Source organism: Mobula hypostoma, chromosome 1 (genome assembly GCF_963921235.1).
Source record: "Mobula hypostoma chromosome 1, sMobHyp1.1, whole genome shotgun sequence".
NCBI classification, from domain to species: domain Eukaryota; kingdom Metazoa; phylum Chordata; class Chondrichthyes; order Myliobatiformes; family Myliobatidae; genus Mobula; species Mobula hypostoma.
The window spans coordinates 135306770-135326963 of record NC_086097.1 but is presented as its reverse complement, the minus strand read 5'-3'; the positions used below and the strand labels follow the sequence as shown (position 1 = coordinate 135326963).

At 41.6% G+C, this 20194-nt stretch overlaps 1 protein-coding gene across 1 annotated transcript in view; it reads left to right on the top strand.

Annotated features, from left to right (window-relative positions):
- tbc1d31 (TBC1 domain family, member 31) overlaps positions 1 to 19881 on the top strand; it is a 73447-nt gene extending 53566 nt beyond the window's left edge. Inside the window, exons 17-22 of the mRNA XM_063056242.1 lie at positions 548 to 640; positions 4131 to 4271; positions 5812 to 6006; positions 15444 to 15597; positions 17024 to 17149; positions 19147 to 19881. Coding sequence (XP_062912312.1) covers positions 548 to 640; positions 4131 to 4271; positions 5812 to 6006; positions 15444 to 15597; positions 17024 to 17149; positions 19147 to 19286 — 849 coding nt within the window. The 3' untranslated portion in view covers positions 19287 to 19881. The remainder of the gene's footprint in view (positions 1 to 547; positions 641 to 4130; positions 4272 to 5811; positions 6007 to 15443; positions 15598 to 17023; positions 17150 to 19146) is intronic.
- The last annotated feature ends 313 nt before the right edge of the window (positions 19882 to 20194 follow it).

The window sequence follows — 20194 nt, the reverse complement described above, 5'->3', positions numbered from 1 at the left end:
ACATACTGACTTTCTTGGCGTTCCCTGGCAGGTTTGCCAACCTGCTCCATTGCCTTTGCCCCTCTATAACCAGCCATGAAGAGTGGTCTTTTTTAGAGACTCAGTGGATAGTACTGGAATAAAGATGGGTAGACTTGGCCATTCTAAGTCTGTAGCCTGTGGAAGTGTGGAAGTTTTAACCACAAAACAAATTATTGGCTTAATTCCTGCTGTCTTTGTGGAACCAATATTAAGCAATGATGTTCCACACCGCTTGAATGATCCTTTCCCCTCCTCTCCCAATGCATCATGGGTATTATGAGCTTTGAATAAATTTCTGCCATCGTGTTCATGAATTAAATAAATAATAAGGAACAGGAGTAGGCCATTCGGTCCATCAAATCTGTTCTGCTAGAAAAGAATCTGCTTCAAGTAAATATATAAAAGAATCCAAAATACTTTCCTCCCCACCCCACCCACTCTCTTCAAACTTGTCAGTATCTTGTCTGTTTAAAGTTCAAAGTGAATTTCATGGATAAACAAAAATTGTCTTTCATTTTGGTTTAAGATCGCTCTCCGGGAAAAGGAAACTGCTGCATTAATTCAGGACATCGAAGTGAGAAATGTGGAACTGGAGATGCAAAAACGAATATTTGAGCAAGTATGAATTGCCCTTTACTGTTCTTATAGTATAGTATGTCTGGAGAATCAGCATAGATAAAAAGCTTACTATTAGTCTTTTTTTTAATACAGTATAAATTTTAAGACACTGATGTGAAAATACAATGAATATCAGTTCTGATTACTTCCACTGGAATAAACATGGTTCTTCAATATTTGTTAAATTAAATATGTATCTTATTAAATACACGTAGTTTCTGTGCATTGCAGACTTTGGTTTAAGCATAGCCTATTTAAAAAAAGAAAGTCTAGTTTATTGCCATGTGGGCAAGTATGAATACAATGAAGAACTTGCAGCAGCATCACAGGCAGATAATAGACACGACACAATATAAGTTGTACATAAATTGTACAAAGTATTATATTTATACAGTAAAGTTTAAAGGGAAAGAAAACACAATCAGATACATTTCCATGCTAGTCTTTCAGGAAATGAGCACCTTTGCTTCATCCATAAAAAGCAGGATCTCCCAGTGGCCAACTATCTTAATTCCAATCCCCATACCCATTCTGCCATGTTGGTCCATGGCCTCCTGTACTTCCATGATGAAGCCACACTCAGGTTGGAGGAGTAACATCTCATATTCTATCTGGGTAGCCTCCAACCTGATTTCTCCAAATTCTGGTCATTTTACCCCTCCTCTTTCCCTCTCCTTCAATTCCCTATTCTGGCCCTCCTCTTGCCTCTTCTGTTCACCTGCCTATCGCCTCTTCTTGATGCTCCTCTTGCTTCCCTTTCTCCATGGTCCACTCTTCTCTCCTATCAGATTCCTTCTTCTCCAGTCCCTTACCTTTCCACCTGTCACCTTCCAGCTTCTTGTATGGTCCCCCTACCTTGTTCCTGCTACTAGCCCCCTTTCTTTTCAGTCCTGATGAAGGGTCCTGGCCCAAAATTTCGACTCTTTATTCATTTCCATAGAAGCTGCCTGACCTGAGCTCCGCCAGCATTTTGTGTGTGTTGCTTTTGATCTCCAACATCTGCAGGATTTCTTGTGTTTGTGGGTGTGTTCATGGTATTGCAGCATTTACATGGAATTTTAAGTATTTGAGAGAGTAGCCATGTACTTTTAAATTTTGTATATATATTTAGTTGTGTCAAGTTTGAATTGTAATGCTATTGGGTTTGCGGTCCGTGAAATTCTGAACTCAAACAAAGATCTTGAGCTCTACCTGATATAGACAGCTACAGATACCCTCAGTAAAGGGAAGTTACGCTACTCCTCAAAGGCTAGATCCTTCCCTGTTTATCCTGCACAGTGAGTTTAGCTGCCAGTACTCACTACTTGAACGGTGGGTCCATCCTCCCTACCAAGGAGAAGATATTTTCAGCTAATGGACTAGTTTAAACACAATTCATTTATTTTTAGTGATACATGTTTAAATTTAGATAAATTTCTTAAAACACCTTTAAACTCAGAAGCTTTCTATCTTATAAAAGATTTCCAAATTACAAACGATTTCAAAAGCACAAAGGATTTAAAGGCTGTAATAACACAATTCCTATAAGCTAAAAAGACATACCAATGAGCTGCAGCCAAACAAGTAATCCATTGGAGAAGCTGAAGGCAGAGGAGTGGATTTTAGTCACCCCATCTTTCTGGCATTCTTCTTACCGTTCCTTGACCATTCCGAACAAGTCTAACTGCTCTTTTACATTATATATTATTTTTGTTACTAGGTGACTTCACACACGTGATATTTTTCAAATATCTTTGCTGGGAAATTTACATAAATGGTCTAAAAACCTTTGGGGCAGAGATCCCAGACACACAAAATTACTCTTTGAGTGCATAAATCTTCCAACTATTGATAGACCAGCTACTTGATGTGCTAAGTCAGCGGTCCCCAACCACCGGGCCGCGGACCAGTACCGGGCCGCAGAGCATGCGCTACCGGGCCACGAGGAAGCGATATGATTTGGCGATATGAGTCTGCTGCACCTTTCCTCATTCCCTGTCACGGCCACTGATCAGCCATTACGCATGCGAGGTCATGACCCGCGCGTCATCTGTGTCAGGGTGGGAAGGAGATCAACTCCTGGAGCTTGCAAATGACGACGGGCTGAAAAGCATGTTTGACATAACATCTCTGTCAGCATTTTGGATCAAAGTCAAGGCTAAATATCCTGAGATAGCCATGAAAGCACTGAAAACGTTGCTTTCATTTCCATTTTTCTGCGAAGTGGAGTTTTCTGCAATGAATGCAATGTAAACTAAATTGCGGAATAGACTGGACATAAGGAACCCCCTTCGAGTATCGCTGTCTCCCATCACCCCTCGATAGGACCGTGTTGTTGCAGGGAAACAAGCCCAGGGCTCCCACTGATTCAGCGATATTGGTGTGTTGCAATGATTTTATATATTTATACGGGGAAAATATGTGCTGTGTGTTTAATATCCAAATGTTCCTAAAAATGTTATGATGCTATTGACTTATAAGTGACCATATAACAATTACAGCACAGAAACAGGCCATCTCGGCCCTTCTATTCCGTGCGGAACGCTACTCTCAACTAGTCCCACCAACCTGCACTCAGCCCATAACCCTCCATTCCTTTCCTGTCCGTATACCTATCCAATTTTTCTTTAAATGATAATATCGAACCTGCCTCTACCACTTCTACTGGAAGTTTGTTCAACACTTACTTCATGCTCCCCTGATAATTGACTTATCACTATATTCATGCGAGGAAAATATGCGCTGTGTGTTTCATATTAAATTTGTTAGATAAACCCTTTTAGAAACAAAATTGAGTGTATTACCCACTTATCGCCTATATTCCAGTAGTGATTAACACCCACCCCCACAAACAGAATCGCCAAAAAGGATTTGCTGGTGGGGGGGAATCGGCAGGTCACGAAGCGCATGCGCACTGGGGTGCACGCGCAAGGCTTCATGGTCATTGTAGTCTTTCTGGGTAAACAATGCATTTGACTGCTATTCTTGTCCGTTGGCAACCCTACCCCTCCCCGGTCGGCCGGTCCACAAGAATATTGTCAATATTAAACCGGTCCGCAATGCAAAAAAGGTTGGGGACCCCTGTGCTAAGTGATAATACATATCAATTTGCTCTGTAAGCTTCCTGGATCTAAATAACTTCGCAATTGTTATCTGGTTTGATGCAGGTCCAATTAACATAACCCCATTGTTTTACATTGCATCTCTTGAGCAGCTAGACCCTATGCTGTAGAGACAGTGCTGTTTGTTTGCAAAGCTGTCCTTGTAACTTCAAACCGATTATTGCTTGCAATTTACATTAAGAACTGAAGACTGGTTCTTGTTTACAACAAGAAGCTGAGCAAATACTATGGAAGAGTCAAATACTATGTTATAAAGCTAAGCTCGGTAATAAGACACACCAGGCCCTGGACGTCGACTATCCATCACAAAATAATCAATCTGCAATAAACAGATAATTAAAAGGCATTTGTATTTTCTAAATGTGTAACTCCTGTTATTTTAAATTGCAGCAATTTGCCAAGGAGCAAGAAGCTATGACACGAAGCGTGAAAGGACAGCTGGGTATCAACTGGATCAAAGGCGATATCAAAGAACAAGAGTTTAAGAACCAGTTGGAAATGGACCAACGTCCAGATGTTGAGGAATATAAGGTGAAGCACATTCATTAGGTGATGAGGTTCTTGGAACATTCATTGTGTGCAATTCAGTTCAAGCAAGTCCCCCAGTTTTATTTACGCCCACAGCAAATAGCTCCTTCACAAAGACATGCCACATTGCCGTGATCAAACATTTGCATTTTGATTTATTCCCTGGATTAATAAGCACCTTTCTCTAAGGTGCTTTAGGCTAATATGCTGGCTGAATAGGCACTTGCTTTGTTCAGGATCATTGTGTCTTAAATTGATGCTGATGCAAGGTAGTACTTGAACATAAATATTTAATCATGCAAAAAGAAAGCAGAAAAATTAGTAATGCCAGTAGTAGTTAAATTACAAACTTGTCTCCAAAACAAGCAGCCATGAGCAATCTTACGGGTTGTGGAAGCTCTTTAAAAACCCTCACATCATGTAAGGATGGCCCAGCCTCTGAATTTTTACAGAACTGGGAAAATGTTGTTGTTGGGACCAATCAAGCAATTAATTGATCCAGCAATTACTTGCACTACTTTGTCATCATGAAGGTTCAAAATCAAAACTCAAAGTGAAATTGCTGGAGATGAATGTAGAATGAACAGATTTGTTGTGTGAGGCAGTGGGTGGGAGGGAAGGAATTGTTAACACTTTGAGTTAAAACCCTGCATTGTTGAGTTTTGACCTGAAAGCTCAACAATTTTTTTCCCACTGGACTCACTCAACCCATTGGGTTCCTCCAACAGATGATTTGTTGCTCAAATTCCAGTGTCTAGTGTATCGATATGAATTCTTATGTATTTCAGAAATTAATTGCTTTTTATCTGGATTATTATTATCAAATTACTTTTTGACGAGACTTGGAAAGAAGCTGTTCTTAATAACGTGCTTTATTTAGATACTTATGTTTAAATTCTTTGTACTTTAACATGGAACTCGTATCACACACAGACACTTTGTTTTCTGTTAGATCTTTAAAGTAGTCAACACAGAAAATTCTGGAAGAACTCAGCAGATCAGGTAACATATGTGGAAGAAAATGAGGTGTTGACATCTTGGGTTGAAACCATTCAACACATTGTGTCCGTTGATTCAGATTCACAGTATTTACAGTCTCTCTTGTGTCTTTTTAAGGTAGTCACTCGCTTTATTAGGTTATTAGTCTTGTTTGGATCAGTAGGGGATTGAGAAACTGTCCAACCCAGTGTTGCTGCACTAGCCATCAGAACTGCAGGTGCTGGAATCTGGAGCAAAAATCAAAATGCTTGAGGAACTCATTGGGTCTGGCACTATCTGTGTAGGGAAATGGACAGTCAACATTTCAGGTTGAGGCCTTTCATCAGGATTAAAGGTCTCAGCCTGAAATGTTAAATATCCATTTCCCTCTACATTGAGTTCCTCCAATGTTTCAGTTTTTGTTGCCTCCAGAATTAATGAGACAACTATGTTTTCCCTGCAGTATTTTAATTCACAAATACTCTCTGTAAGCGTTTTACAGATTGAAAAATAAGACCTGCAGAGAACAAGAACATTAATGTAAATTTGTTACTTCCCTGACCAGAACACCTTAGAGGAGTTGGCCAGAACCAATCAGCTATCGAATAATGAGGACTGGCAAGCACGGATACTGAACAAACAAAGGGAATACAGTTTAAATCAAAAGAAATCCCAGGCAGAATTGGCATGTCTTGCCAGTGAGAATAAGGAAAAAGAGGCCAAGCTTTTGGATATGATGAATGAACTTGAAGATAAGCGGGTAAGTCAATTGAAAAGGCGGAAGAAATTTTTTTAATGGATTCCTATCCACCAGTGCTTTAACTACATCCTGTTGTCCTTATCACCTCTGCTCTCATAATGGGGGAAAAGAGTTCCAGGCAACATCAACATGTTGCTTGGCATCAAATAGTTAAAGTATTGTAGAATACTACATCGTTTTGACAAAAGATGGGAGGGACAGACTTATCAACTGGATCTGTAATACAAATGTGAAGTGAATGAAAATTATAAGGTTAACATGAGCCAAATGACAACAACTTTTGCATTTCTGTGCAATCGTGCAGCCCACTCATTGTTCGGGTGCTGACATTTGGTTGCCAGCGAAAAAGAGTCATCTCCTCTGGGTGAATGCATACTCCAAATTTTTGATGTATTTAAAAAGTACAGAAGACGACCATCCAGCCAGTCATGCCTTTACTGGTTCTTTCAATGCAGTTCTTTGCAGTCCTCTTACCATTCTCCATTTGTGTATTTATTTTGCAGAAGTGTCATTCAGGCTGATTTCATGGCCCATTTAATGAGAGATTTTCCAGACCATAACGACTCTTCCAAAGTGTAATGTCTAGAATTGTAAACAATACTACAGCTCAGACCTTTCCTTTGATTTATTACTTGGTTGTTTATGGATGGATTTTGCTTCTCAAGATCAGTATAGGCAGATGTCAGGGCTTACACGTATGCAAAATACTTTTAAGCATTTGTTTAGTCATTTTATCCCTGGGGACGAACTCTCAATCTCACTTTAACAAATGACTTGCACTAACATTGTTTTAAATCATAACTGTTTAGGCAAGTAATTCTAACTATCCTTCAGGAGTTAGTAGAATATTGCTGATCTCCAATTCAAAGGGAGAAGCCCAGCTTGATTATTTTCAACTAATCAGACATGCAATAGTAAACTGGAATGTTGATACTCAAGTTGTTTCCTTGGAAAAACTGAATCCTGTAGATAGTGGCTTTGGGATATCCTTGGTATGTGAAACTTTCAACCTCGTGTTTTTGCTCAGATTCAGAATCCTTTATTGTCGCCAAGTATGTGGACACATACAGGGAATTTGATGCTGGTTTCCCTGAGCTCTCGCTGTACAGAATCAAAAAGCAAACAAAAGAATAGTGCAAATAATCGTGAACTATATACAATGAGGTATACCTGTGTATGTACAGGTGGACTTGGTTTACAATAGACTAAAATTCAAGTGTTCATAAGACTGATGGCATACGAAAAGAAGCTGTTCTTATACCTATTTGTCCTGGCATACAGTGATCTAAAACACCTACCAGAAGGAAGGAGTTGGAATAGGTGATGTCCAGGGTGTGATAGGTCTACAATGATGCTGCTTGCTCGCTTCCTGACTGTAGATGCATATAAGTCCTGGATTGAGGGCAGCTTCACACCAATAATCCTTTCCGCAGCCCTGACGGTTCTTTGGAGTCTATTCTTGTCTTGTTTGGTAGCTGATCCAAACCAGACAGTGATGGACGAACAGAGAACAGACTGAATTATTCCTGAATGGAATTGAATCAGCAGCTCCTTAGGTAGGTTGCACTTTCTGAGTTGACGTAGGAAATACAACCTCTGCTGAGCCTTTTTGATAAGAGTGTCCGCGTTGGGTGCTCTTTAATACTGATAATTCCCAAGCAATACTGGTCTGTGTTCTAGAACAAAATGTACATAAATCCCAGGAATCCTGGGAGACCTCCAGCCTCCCGGGTAACCACATCTGCACCAGATGCACCAAGCTGCAGCTCCTCAGGGAACATGTTAAAGAACTGGAGCTGCAGTTTGATGACCTTTGGCTCATAAGGGAAACTGAAGAGATGATAGATAGGAAGTACAGGGAGGTAATCACCCCTAGATTTCAGGAGACAGACTGTCAGGGAAGGGAAATAGGCATACAGTACTGAGTAGCCTTGTGGCCATTCCCCTCAATAACAAGTATACTGTTGGGGAGGGAACCTAGCGAGGGAAACCACAGTAACCAGGTTTCTGCCACTGAGCCTGATGCTGTGACTCAGAAGGGAAGGGGGCAGAGGAGAAATGAAGTGGTGATAGGAGATTCCATAGTTAGAGGTGTGGATAGGAGAGTCTGTGAACACAATAGAGAGACCCAGATGGTATGTTGCCTCCCAGGTGAAACTTGCAACTTTGTGTTTTTGCTCTGCTCTTTAACAGGGTCAGAGACGTCTCGGATCGTGTCCACAACATTATGAAGGTGGTGGGTGACCAGCCAGACATCTTAGTACATATTGGTACCAATGACATAGGAAAGAAAAGGAGGTTCTAAGTTGAGAATTTGGAGAGCCAGGTAGAAAACTGAAAAGCAGCTCCTCTAGGGTAACGATCTCTGGATTGTGCCACATGCCACCGAGGGCAAGAATAGGATGATTTGGCAGATAAATGTGTGACTGAGGACCTGGTGCATGAGGTAGTGTTTCAGATTTATGGATCATTGGGATCTCTTCTGGGGAAGATATGACTTGTACAAAAGGGATGGGCTACACCTGAACCTGAGGGGGACTGATATCCTTGTGGATAGGTTTGCTAGAACTGTTGAGGAGATCTTGAACTAATTTGACAAGGGGATTGGGAATCAGAGTATAGGGATGTTGGTTTACAAGCAGAGGTAGTGTATAGTGAGACTGTCAGGAAGGACAGGCAGATGATAGTGCAAAATGCAGTCAGTGGGATGGGTTGCAGTGTAAAGGGGGACAAAATTGATACAGGACTGAAGGTGTTATATTTGAATGCATGCAGTATACAAAATAAGGTAGATGATCTTACGACGTTGTGGGTATCATGGAGTCATGGCTGAAAGATGAGTGTAGTTGGGAGTTTAATATCCAAGGATACACAATCTATCGAAAGGGCAGGCAGATAGACAGAGGAAGAGGTATGACCCTGCTGATTAAAAAAAAATTAAGTCAAATCTTTAGAAAGAGGTGACATAGGATCAGAAGATGTAGAATCCTTGTAGGTAGAGTTAAGAAACTGCAAGGGTAGGAAAACCCTGACAGGTCTCCAAACATGGGCCAGGATGTGGTCTACAAATTACAGCAAGAGATGGAAAAAGGATGTCAAAAAGGCAATGTTACGTTAGTCGTGGAAGATTTCAATATGCTGATAGATTTGGAAAAATCAAGAGAATTTGTGGAATACCTCCGAGATGGCTTTTTGGGGAAGCTTATGGTTGAGCCCACACAGAGATCAGCAATTCAGGATTGGGTGTTGTGTAGTGAACCAGATATGCTTAGGAAGTTTAAGGTAAAGGAACACTTAAGAAACAATGATAATAATATGATAGAATTCACCCTGCAGTTTGAGAGGGAGAAGCTAAAGTCAGATGTATCCGTATTACAGTGGGGTAAAGGGAACTACAGAGGCATGAGAGAGGAGCTAGCCAAAGATGATTGGAAGGTGACACTAGCAGGGATGATAGCAAAGTAGCAATGGCTGGAGTTTCTGTGAGCAGTTTGGAAGGCACAGGATAGATGCATCATCCCAAAGAACAGGAAGTGTTTCAAAGGCAATACTATACAAGTATTTGGGTCAGTCTTCGCTGTGAAGTACACTAGCAGTATGCTGGAAGTTTGATGTTATCATGAAGAAGATTAAAGTGCAGTTGCTATTACTAGTGAGATGGTGCTTGGCAAATTGAAAGGTCTGAAGGAGGATAAGTCACCTGGACTTGATGGGCTAAACTGCAAGGTTCTAAAGGAGGTAGCTGAAGAGATTGTGGAGGCATTAGTAATGATCTTTCAGGAACCAGTAGATTCTGGCATGGTTCCAGGAGACGGAAATTGCAAATGTCACTCTACTCTTCAAGAAGGGAGGGAGGCAGAAGAAAGGAAATTATAGGCTAGTTAGCCTGACCTCAGTGGCTGGGAAGATGTTGGAGTTGATTGTTAAGGATGTGGTTTCGGGGCACTGGGAGGCAGATGACAAAATACGCCAAAATCAGCATGATTTCCTCAAGGGAATATCTTGCCTTACAAATCTGTTGGAATTTTTTGAAGAAACAACCAGTAGGATAGACAAAGGAGAATTTTGACTACTTGGATTTTCAAAAGGCCTTTGACAAGGTTGCCATACAGGAGGCTGCTAAACAAGATGAGACCCCAGGGTATTACAGGAAAGGTACTACCACGGGTAGAGCATTGGCTGATTGGAAGGAGGCAAAAAATGGGAATAAAAGGATCCTTGTCTGATTAGCTGCCAGTGACTAGTGGTGTTCCACAGGGGTCTGTGTTGGGACTGCTGTTTTTTATGTTGTATGTCAACGATATGGATGAGGAAATTAATGGCTTTGTGGCTATGTTTGTGGACGATATGAAGATAAGTAGGTGGAAGGTGGGTAGGTTGTGTTGAGGAAGCAGAGAGGCTGCAGAAGTACTTGGATTCGGAGAATGGGCGAAGAGGTGGCAGAAAGAATGAACTGTTAGGAGGTGGTCGGCAATAACACGTAAGTTACTTGTGAAGAAAAGAAACAGGAAGTATGTCTGTGAGGCCAGTGTTCTCTACTTGGTGTCAGATGTGGGATGTCCGGGAGACTCCCAGCCTGCCGGATGGCCATACATGTGCCAGGTGCGTTGAGCTGCAGCTCCTTAGGAACCGGGTTAGGGAATTGGAGATGCAGCTCAATGACCTTTGTCTAGTCAAGGAAAGTGAGGAGGTGATAGAGAGGAGCTTAGGCAAGTAGTTGCACCAGGGCCTCGGGAGACAGATAAGTGGGTAACAGTCAGGAGAGGGAAGGGCAGGAGTTAGATACTACAGAGTGCCCCTATGGCTGTTCCCCTTAACAATAAGTTCTCCTGTTTGAGTACGTGGGGGAAGCAACAGAGGCTGCACCTCTGGCACAGAGTCTGGCCCTGTGGCTCAGAAGGGTAGGGAAAGGAAGAGGATGGCAGCAGTGATAGGGGTCTCTATAGTTAGGGGGTCAGACAGGCGATTCTGTGGACGCAGGAAAGAAACACAGATGGTCGTTTGCCTCCAAGGTGCCAGGGTCCAGGATGTTACTGATCGCATCCATGATATCCTGAAGTGGGAAGGTGAACAGCCAGAGGTCATGGTACATATTGGTAGCAACGACATGGGTAGGAAAAGGGAGGTCGTCCTGAAAATGGACTGCAGGTAGTTAGGAAAGAAGCTGAGAAGCAGGACCACAATGGTAGTAATCTCCGGATTACTGCTAATGCCACACGACAGTGAGTATAGGAATAGAGTGAGGTGAGGATAAATGCGTGGCTGAGGGATTGGGCAGGGATTCAGATTTCTGGATCATTGGGACCTCTTTTGGGGTAGGAGTGACCTGTACAAAGAGGACAGGCTTTAGATGTTTCAGAAAGGACAGGGAAGGAGGCAAAAGAGGTGGGGACGTGGCACTGCTGATCAGAGATGGGGTCACGGCTGCAGAAAAGGAGGAAGTCATGGAGGGATTGTCTACTGAGTCTCTGTGGGCGAAAGTTAGAAACAGGAAGGGGTCAATAACTCTACTGGGTGTTTTGTATAGACCACCCAATAGTAACAGGGACATTGAGAAGCAGATAGTGAGACAGATTCTGGAACGGTGCAGTAATAACAGGGTTGTCGTGATGGGGGATTTTAATTTTAATGAACCTGGTCAGGTGCCAGGTCTCTCAGTGGAAGAGCATTTTGAAGATAGTGATTGTAATTCTATCTCCTTTACCATAGCATTGGAGAGGGATAGGAACAGTCAAGTTAGAAAAATGTTTAGTTAGAGTAAGGGGAAATATGAAGCTATTAGGCAGGAACTTGGAAACATAAATTAGTAATTGGTGTTCTTGGGGAAATGTACGGCAGAAATGTTCAGGAGATATTTGCATGACTTTCTACACAGGCGCGTTCCAATGAGACAGGGAAAGGATGATAGGGTACAGGAACCATGGTGTACAAAGGCAGTTGAAAATCGAGTCAGGAAGAAAAGAAAAGCTTAGGAGAGGTTCAAAAAACTAGGTAATGATAGAGATCTAGAAAATTATGAGGCTAGCAGGAAGGAGCTTAAGAATGAAATTGGGAGAGCCAGAAGGGGCCATGAGAAGACTTTGGCAAGCAGGATTAAGGAAAACCCCAAGGCATTCTACAAGTATGTGAAGAGCAAGAGGATAAGACATGAGAGAATAGGACCAATCAAGTGTGACAGTGGAAAAGTGTGTAAGGAATCGGAGGAGGTAGCGGCGGTACTTAATGAATACTTTGCTTCAGTATTCACTACAGAAAAGGACCTTGGCAATTGTAGGGATGACCTACAGTGGACTGAAAAGCTTGAGTATATAGACATTAAGAAAGAGGATGTGCTGGAGCTTTTGGAAAGCATCAAGTTGGATAAGTAACTGGGACCAGAGGAAATACACCCCAAGCAAGGGAGGAGATTGCTGAGCCTCTGGCAATGATCTTTGCATCATCAATGAGGTTGGGAGAGGTTCCAGAGGATTGGAGGGTTGCAGAAGTTGTTCCCTTGTTCAAAAAAGGAGGGAGAGATAGCCCAGGAAATTATACAGTGAGTCTTACTTCAGTGGTAAGTTGATGGAAAAGATCCTGAGAAGCAGGATTGATGAACATTTGGAGAGGCTTAATATGATCAGGAATAATCTGCATGACTTTGTCAAAGGCAGGTTGTGCCTTACGAGCCTGATTGAATTTTTTTGAGAATGTGACTGAACGCATTGAAGGTAGATGTACTGTATATGGATTTCAGCAAGGCATTTGATAAGGTACCCCATGCAAGGCTTATTGAGAAAGGTAGGAGGCATGGGATCCAAAGGGACATTGCTTTGTGGATTCAGAACTGGCTTGCCCACAAAAGGCAAAGAGTGGTTGTAGACAGGTCATATTCTGCATGGAGGTCGGTGACCAGTGGTGTGGCTCAGGGATCTGTTCTGGGACCACTTCTCTTCATGATTTTTATAAATGACCTGGATGAGGAAGTGGAGGGATGGATGGGTTAGTAAATTTGCTGCTGACACAAAGGTTGGGGGTGTTGTGGATAGTGTGGAGGGCTGTCAGAGGTTACAGTGAGACATCGATAGGATGCAAAACTGGGCTGAGAAGTGGCAGATAGAGTTTAACCCAGATAAGTGTGAGGTGGTTCATTTTGGTTGGTCAAATATGATGGCAGAATATAGTATTAATGGTAAGACTCTTGGCGGTGTGGAGGATCAGAGGGGTCTTAGGGTCCATAGGACACTCAAAGCTGCTGTGCAGGTTAACTATGTGGTTAGGAAGTCATGTGCTGCATTGGCCTTCAACAACTGTGGGATTGAGTTTAAGAGCCGAGAGGTAATGTTACAGCTATATAGGACACTGGTCAGACCCCACTTGAAGTACTGTGCTCAATTCTGGTCACCTCACTACAGGAAGGATGTGGAAACTATAGAAAAGGTGCAGAAGAGATTTACAAGGATGTTAACAACAGGAATTCTGCAGATGCTGGAAATTCAAGCAAGTCCTGACGAAGGGTCTCGGCCTGAAACGTCGACTGCACCTCTTCCTAGAGATGCTGCCTGGCCTGCTGCATTCACCAGCAACTTTTATGTGTGTTACAAGGATGTTGCCTGGATTGGGGAGCATGCCTTATGAGAATAGGTTGAGTGGCCTTGGTCTTTTCTCCTCGGAGCGACGGAGGATGAGAGGTGACCTGATAGAGGTGTGTAAGATGATGAGAGGCATTGATCGTGTGGATAGTCAGAGCTGAAATGGCTATCATGAGAGGGCACAGTTTTAAGGGGCTTGGAAGCAGATACAGAGGACATGTCAGGAGTAAGTATTTTACACAGAGAGTGGTGAGTGTGTGGAATGGGCTGCCGGCATCAGTGGTGGAGGCGGATACAATAGGGTCTTTTAAGAGGCTCCTGGATAGGTACATGGAGCTTAGAAAAATAGAGGGCTATGGGTAACCCTAGGTAATTTCCAAAGTAAGTACGTGTTCAGCACAGCATTGTGGGCCAAAGGGCCTGTATTGTGCTGTACGTTTTCTATGTTCTAAGTGTATGGTCATGCACTTTGGTAGAAGGAATAAAAGCACAGAACATTTTTATATGGAGAGAAAATTCAAACATCTGGGGTGCAAAGGGATTTGGAAGTACTCATGCAGGATTCCCTAAAGGTTAATTTGCAGGTTGAATTGGTGATGAGGAAGGCGAAGACGAATGCATTTCAAGAGGACTAGAATATAAAAGCAAGGATGGAATGTTGAGGTGTATAAGTCACTGATGAGGCTTCACGGAGCAATTTTGTGCTCTTCATTTTAAAAAGGGATGTGCTAACATTGGAGAGGGTTCAAGGAGGTTCACAAGAATGATTCTGGGAATGAAAGGGTTATCATATGAGCAGTGTTGAAGGCTCTGGGCCTGTACTCACTGGAATTTAGGATAATGAAGAGAATCTCAGTGAAACCTATTGAATGTTGAAGGGCCGAGATAGAGTGGATGTGAAGGGGGTGTTTCCTTTGGTGGGGGAGTTCAGGTCCCGACGTCACAGCCTCAAAATAGAGGGACGTCTATTTCGAACTGTGATGAGGTGGAAATTCCTTAGCTGGAGGATGATGCATTTGTGGAATTTGTTGCCACAGATTCTGTGGAAGCCAGGTCACTGGGTGCTTTTAAGGCAAAGGTTCTTGATTAGTCTGGGCATGAAAGGTTATGGAGAGAAAGCAGGAGAGTGGGGTTGAAAGGGAAATGGATCAGCCATGATGAAATGGAGGAGCAGATTCGGTGAGCTGATGGCCTAATTCTACTCCTGTGTCTTTTTGGTTTATGATGTAAATTCTTCAACATGAGGGAAATTTTGCTATTTCCACAGATTGATATCTGATGATGCAAATGAACAGTGGCTTCAATATACCCATATAACATATAATATAGAATCATAGAATAATATAATATGGGAAAAGGTCCTTCAGCCTAAATCGAACTTGCTGACTATGGTGCCCACCAAACTACAGTAGTCCTATTTGCCTCTGTTTGGTCCTTATGCCTCTACACCCCTGTTTTACTAATTCAAATATCTTTTAAGTGTTGTTATCGTACCTGCCTCATTACTTTCCCTGACAGTTCATACTATAGATGCACCACTCTGTGTGAAGAAGGTGCCTTTCATCTTAAAGCTGTGCCCTCTAGTTTCTAGTTTTCCTTCCTTGGGAAAAGTACTATTCACCCTTATGATTTGGTTACCTCTTTGGAAATACACCAAGGGTTTTGTAAGACATTTTCCCATATACAAAGCCATGCTGACTGTCCCTAATTAAGCCTTTCCCATCCAAATGTTGATAGCTGCTGTCCCTCTAAATCCCTTCCAATAATTTACCATTGATGTTAGAGTTGAGATGTGAATTGTGGTTACAGGGAGGAACCTTAATTTCATTCCCAATCTGAAAGCCTATTTTATCTTGTTTCCTTGTACAGTGGACGAAGGTTGCTGCAAATCCCACTCATCAGCAATTTTGTCAGCAAGAGAAAGGTGACGGTCCTGCTTGGAGACATCAGTTGTTGCCTGACAGAGTGAATGGTGGCATGGAAATTGGTGATCGCATGCACAGAAACTCCTACAATCCATTTGGTAAACGTCCAAACCATTTCTCAGCTTATTGGAAACAGAGTTTCATGCTTGAAATGGAAGGCCAACACTTTGGTTGTAAGCCTTTGGTGGGACCATCTTGTTCAGGGACATGAGTGGTGTGGTTCAGAAAGAACAGTGGATTGATATCAAGATCTCAAATAGGCTATTTTCACAATGGTGTCAGCAACCACTTGTGGTCTAAACTGCAGACGTTACAAGCTCACTTTTGCTTTTTGAGTTGTTGAGTTGAGGCCTCTGTTGGTCAAGGTCGATCATGGATGTTGCATCCTAACTGTCTAAATACGCAAGCAAGGGCATTACGATATGGAGAGCAAGCTGTTGCCCATATAGCAAGCTCCCCCTATCCAGGCATCTGATAAACTCAAAGGAATGGCAGAGACCTACAGAGACAGTTTGTCACAAGCGTTGCCAGTCAGCGTTGAACTCAACGTAGGACGGCTTTAGGGACTCCAGCTCCGGATTTCCCCTCTAGATTTACTCCCGAAGCCTTCCCCATGAGTGGGTATAGCTGCAAGGCAGCGGATGTTTGAAATCAGTTTTCCTTCTCCTAGGTGAGCTGCCAACCACGGCTGACATGCCCCATCTGCCCGAAGCAACTGGTTTTAAAGCGCCAGTAGTCCACCCTTGCTTCTTCTCCTGTCAGTAGAAACAGTTCCACCAGGCTTAGTTGCTAAGCCAGACCTGAAAGCCAAGAGCTAGACTTGCTTGTCAGAGGCTATTTGAGTCGCACGCCATTGGGAGCACGTAATAGGTAGTAGGAGCTTAAACCCACAACTACTCTTGTTACAACAACCTTAAGGAACCACTTTAGTTTTTAACTATTTAATATTGAAATTTTTGGAATAACATTGAGTTAGGCAGTGATCCACTGTAATACAGAATATAAATGATGTGTACTCTGAACGATTTCAACAAGGCACAGAGGAAGTAATTTATAAGCTAAGGAGTTTCAGCTGCAAAGTTACTTTTGATAAAGTGGATGCCAAAATATTCTTCAGAGTGATACATCAAGATTTTATTCCTCAGTGAAAATTTTGGGTCTTAGCCAAGCATAAGCGTGTGAGAAGAGCAATCACCAGTGTGAGTTCAGACTGTCAATTGAGGTAACGTCCTATTGGTTTCAGACTTGGAGTACAGGACAGAAAGAGATCTGTTTCCCCATCAAATTTGCTTTCTTGCTTTTTTTAAGTTGGAGGCCATGGTAGAGGTTAGTGAAAGCCTGTCACCTGTCAGAAAAAAATTGTCACTGTGGAGCATGTGAAGGAGTCAAAGAACTGAAAAGAGAGACCGCGCCATACTTATGCGCAGTGTTCCTGCTTCTTGTGTGATGATGGCACCTTGCTCCTTGAACAGTTCCACATTGAGTTCTGTTTCAATGATTTACTGTGCTTCTTTTCTTTCCAAGAGAGACTTTATGACTCAAGACCTGAAGGTCCAACGAAACAAGAACGGGATCTGTTACTGGGCAGTGGGGACCAAAAGCATACCAGTCTGTGTTTGAATGACATGTCATTGGACTCTTCAATTCAGTGTAAGCACGTGGCGGAAGTTGGTGTCAAACTGTTCATAACTATGAATACTGTATTTTTTATGTACACTCACATTTTATGCAATTGAGATTTTTCCTTCATTCCTTCTCAAAATGTTGCACGCCAGTTGTGTATGATCTTAAAAATTTGTTACAAGTGTGACTAATTTCTAAAAGCAGATTATCTTAAAACAGCTTTTTATTCTCCAGTAATCTCGTCTCCTCCATTAACAAAGAGTAACCTTTTGTATAACACAAGTTTAATCAAATAAACATTCATGTCTAAAGTAAATATAAATGACACCCCCTGTAGCTGGGTGTCTTAGAAAGAGAGGTAAACTTGTTCTTACTGAATGTCCTCCACCTATGTGTAGGTAATGGAGAAACATGGGCAGTGAAATCTGCTTCTGACAAAACTGCACAAGTCTACACATTTCATAAATTGTTAATTGTGGAGAAAATTGTTCAGTTCTGATATCCCATTTCATGTAAATTACAATGAAGTGGGAGGGATAGATTTGTATACTAGTGGCAGAAGTCCACATTACGAACTTATAGAGATCACATGAACTAGTTTTGCTATTTTCTTTGTCATCAAACTGAAAGCCACCTGATTGGAAAACAGGTTAATTCCCTTGTACATCACCTCCACCAACACGAGACAGTTGGCATCTGTTTTATCAGATCTTTCGCATCGTTTAGTTTACCTTTTTTGTCTCATTCTATCCTACCTTCAAATGTATTCTTTTCCCAAATCACATATTCATCTATTAGACAATTTCTGTTTCTCTTATAGTGTCATAGAAAAGTACAGCACAGAAACAGGCCTTTTGACTTATTTAGTCTGTGCCAAACCATTTAAACTGCCTACTCCCTTCTCCCTATTCTGATTGTTGTTAATTTTAATTTATTTCAAGATGTATATTATTTCACAACCTGGCATTGATGGGGAACTGCTTTTCTTGTCATGATGTTTAAAAATCCTTACAAATATAGTACTTCTAATTTTTTTTAAAAAATGTAACGTATAGTTCAGTGCGAAAGTCTTGGATACATGTACATAGCTTGGGTGCCTAAGACTTTTGCACAGTATTGTATTAGTCAACGTAGAGTAGAGAGCATTTGTAAATCTAATGCAAGCAAAGGATGTTGGGAACGGCAAGGTTGGAGTGCCACGAAAGGGGTGTGGAGCAGGTGGCAGAGAAGGAGTGCTGTGGTGGGGTGTGACAAGGATGCAGACACACAGCCCAGAGACACCAGGCAAAGTCGTTAGATTACAAACAGTTGGTTTATTGATCATTACAGATACTTCCCACTCCCTCCTTCCCCCTTCCCCTTCCCCTTTTCCCAACCATGATTGTCCTGCCCATTCCCACTCTTAGTCCACATTAGAGACCCATATCAGAATCAGATTTATTATGACTCGTATGTCATGAAATTTGTTTTTATTTTGGCAACAGAATAGTGCAATACATAAAGTTATTACAGTACTGTGCAAGATTCTTAGGCATCTTGCCTCTACTGTAGATGAAGGGATTTTCTGCTTGTTCCTTCATCTAAATTTGGAAAATAATTGCCCAAACTTCATTGTTTGTTGAATGGCCAAGGGGGTGCAATGTGACTTTCTCTCAAGACTTTGGAAATGTGGTTGAAGCAGATCCATTAACAATATTTAGAAGGCATTTGGACAGGGAATGGATGGGAAAGGTTTGGAGGAATATGGATTGAATGTGGGAATATAAGACTTACTGAGGTTAGGAATCCTGGTCAGTATGGATGAGTTGGGCTGAAAGGCCTGTTTCTGTGCTGAATGAGAAAGTTTTTATGTATCACTCTCGTTATTCCATCCTTGGCCACCCCCCACCAAAACAAAAAATATGCCTCAAATATAGTTAATGATTGTAACGGATTTTAGTGCTCAATATTTCATGAAAGAACGTTTGGTAATTCCTGACAAATGAACATATTGTTCATTTTAATTTGTGTTTTTTTTCTTGTAGTGTCTTCAGATAGAGGAAAAATGGACCTAGAAAGAAAGGAGCGTGAATTAATGACTGGCGTACGGGAGCTGAGACAAAAACTTGCAATGCGAGCTCTCCAGGCATATTCAACTAACTCCCTCACAGACAGTACAATATAGAGCAATTATGTCATTTAATAATAAAAACAGAAACGCCAGGAACCCTCAGCAGGTCAGGCAGAATCTGTTCAAGAGAAACGAAGTTTAACATCGCATTGACCCTTTGCCACTGTTACACTAGTGTTTTGGTTTTCGTAATATTTAATAACTTGAATCTATTTATTGACTTTTTATTATATTTGTATTAAATGGTCTACTGTTTTCATCTGATTAACACAAAATTAAGGTTTGGCTTTATAGTTATGTATAGAATTGCTGAAATGTGCATATCATGTAATTCATCAGACAAAATTGGGGATTTTAAAAAAATTGCCTATTTTGAAAATAGTTTTATGCTTGTAATTAAAGTCTTAATCTTTTTTTTATTCCAATGTCTCATGAGAAGGAATTTTAATAAGATACAATCAACAGTTTTGCCACAGTTTAGGGCTTAACTGGCTGATGTGGGCTTACAGATTTAAGACATCTAGAATTTGATGAGTCTTGGGGTCCCAGGATGTTTGTTGTCAGAAGAGGGGTAGAATCAGCAGCATTGAGTTAGTTGTGATGTGAAGAGATTTTAAATAAAGCAAATGGCACAAAGTTAATGTATTGTTTCAGAAAGCTGTGTCTGTACAGTATAACCCATCAGCCTGTGCAGTGGGAAATCCCAATGAACTTCAGGTTTTAAAACTGCTGGCTCAATTAATTTAGAGTAGCAGAAGAGGCTGCTGCTTGCCTCGGGAAGCCAGTCTTCGGTTCCTTCTGTTTTTCGCTCCCCTCTCCGTGGACAAATCCAATTCCTACAAACGTATTTAGCCTGCCCTATGATAGAACTTGTCAGATAATTAACTCAATTATGTGGAACCATTTTAGTTCCCTTTCCACTGCACAGAAAAGCTCGTATAGAAAGCCTGAAAGAATGTAGA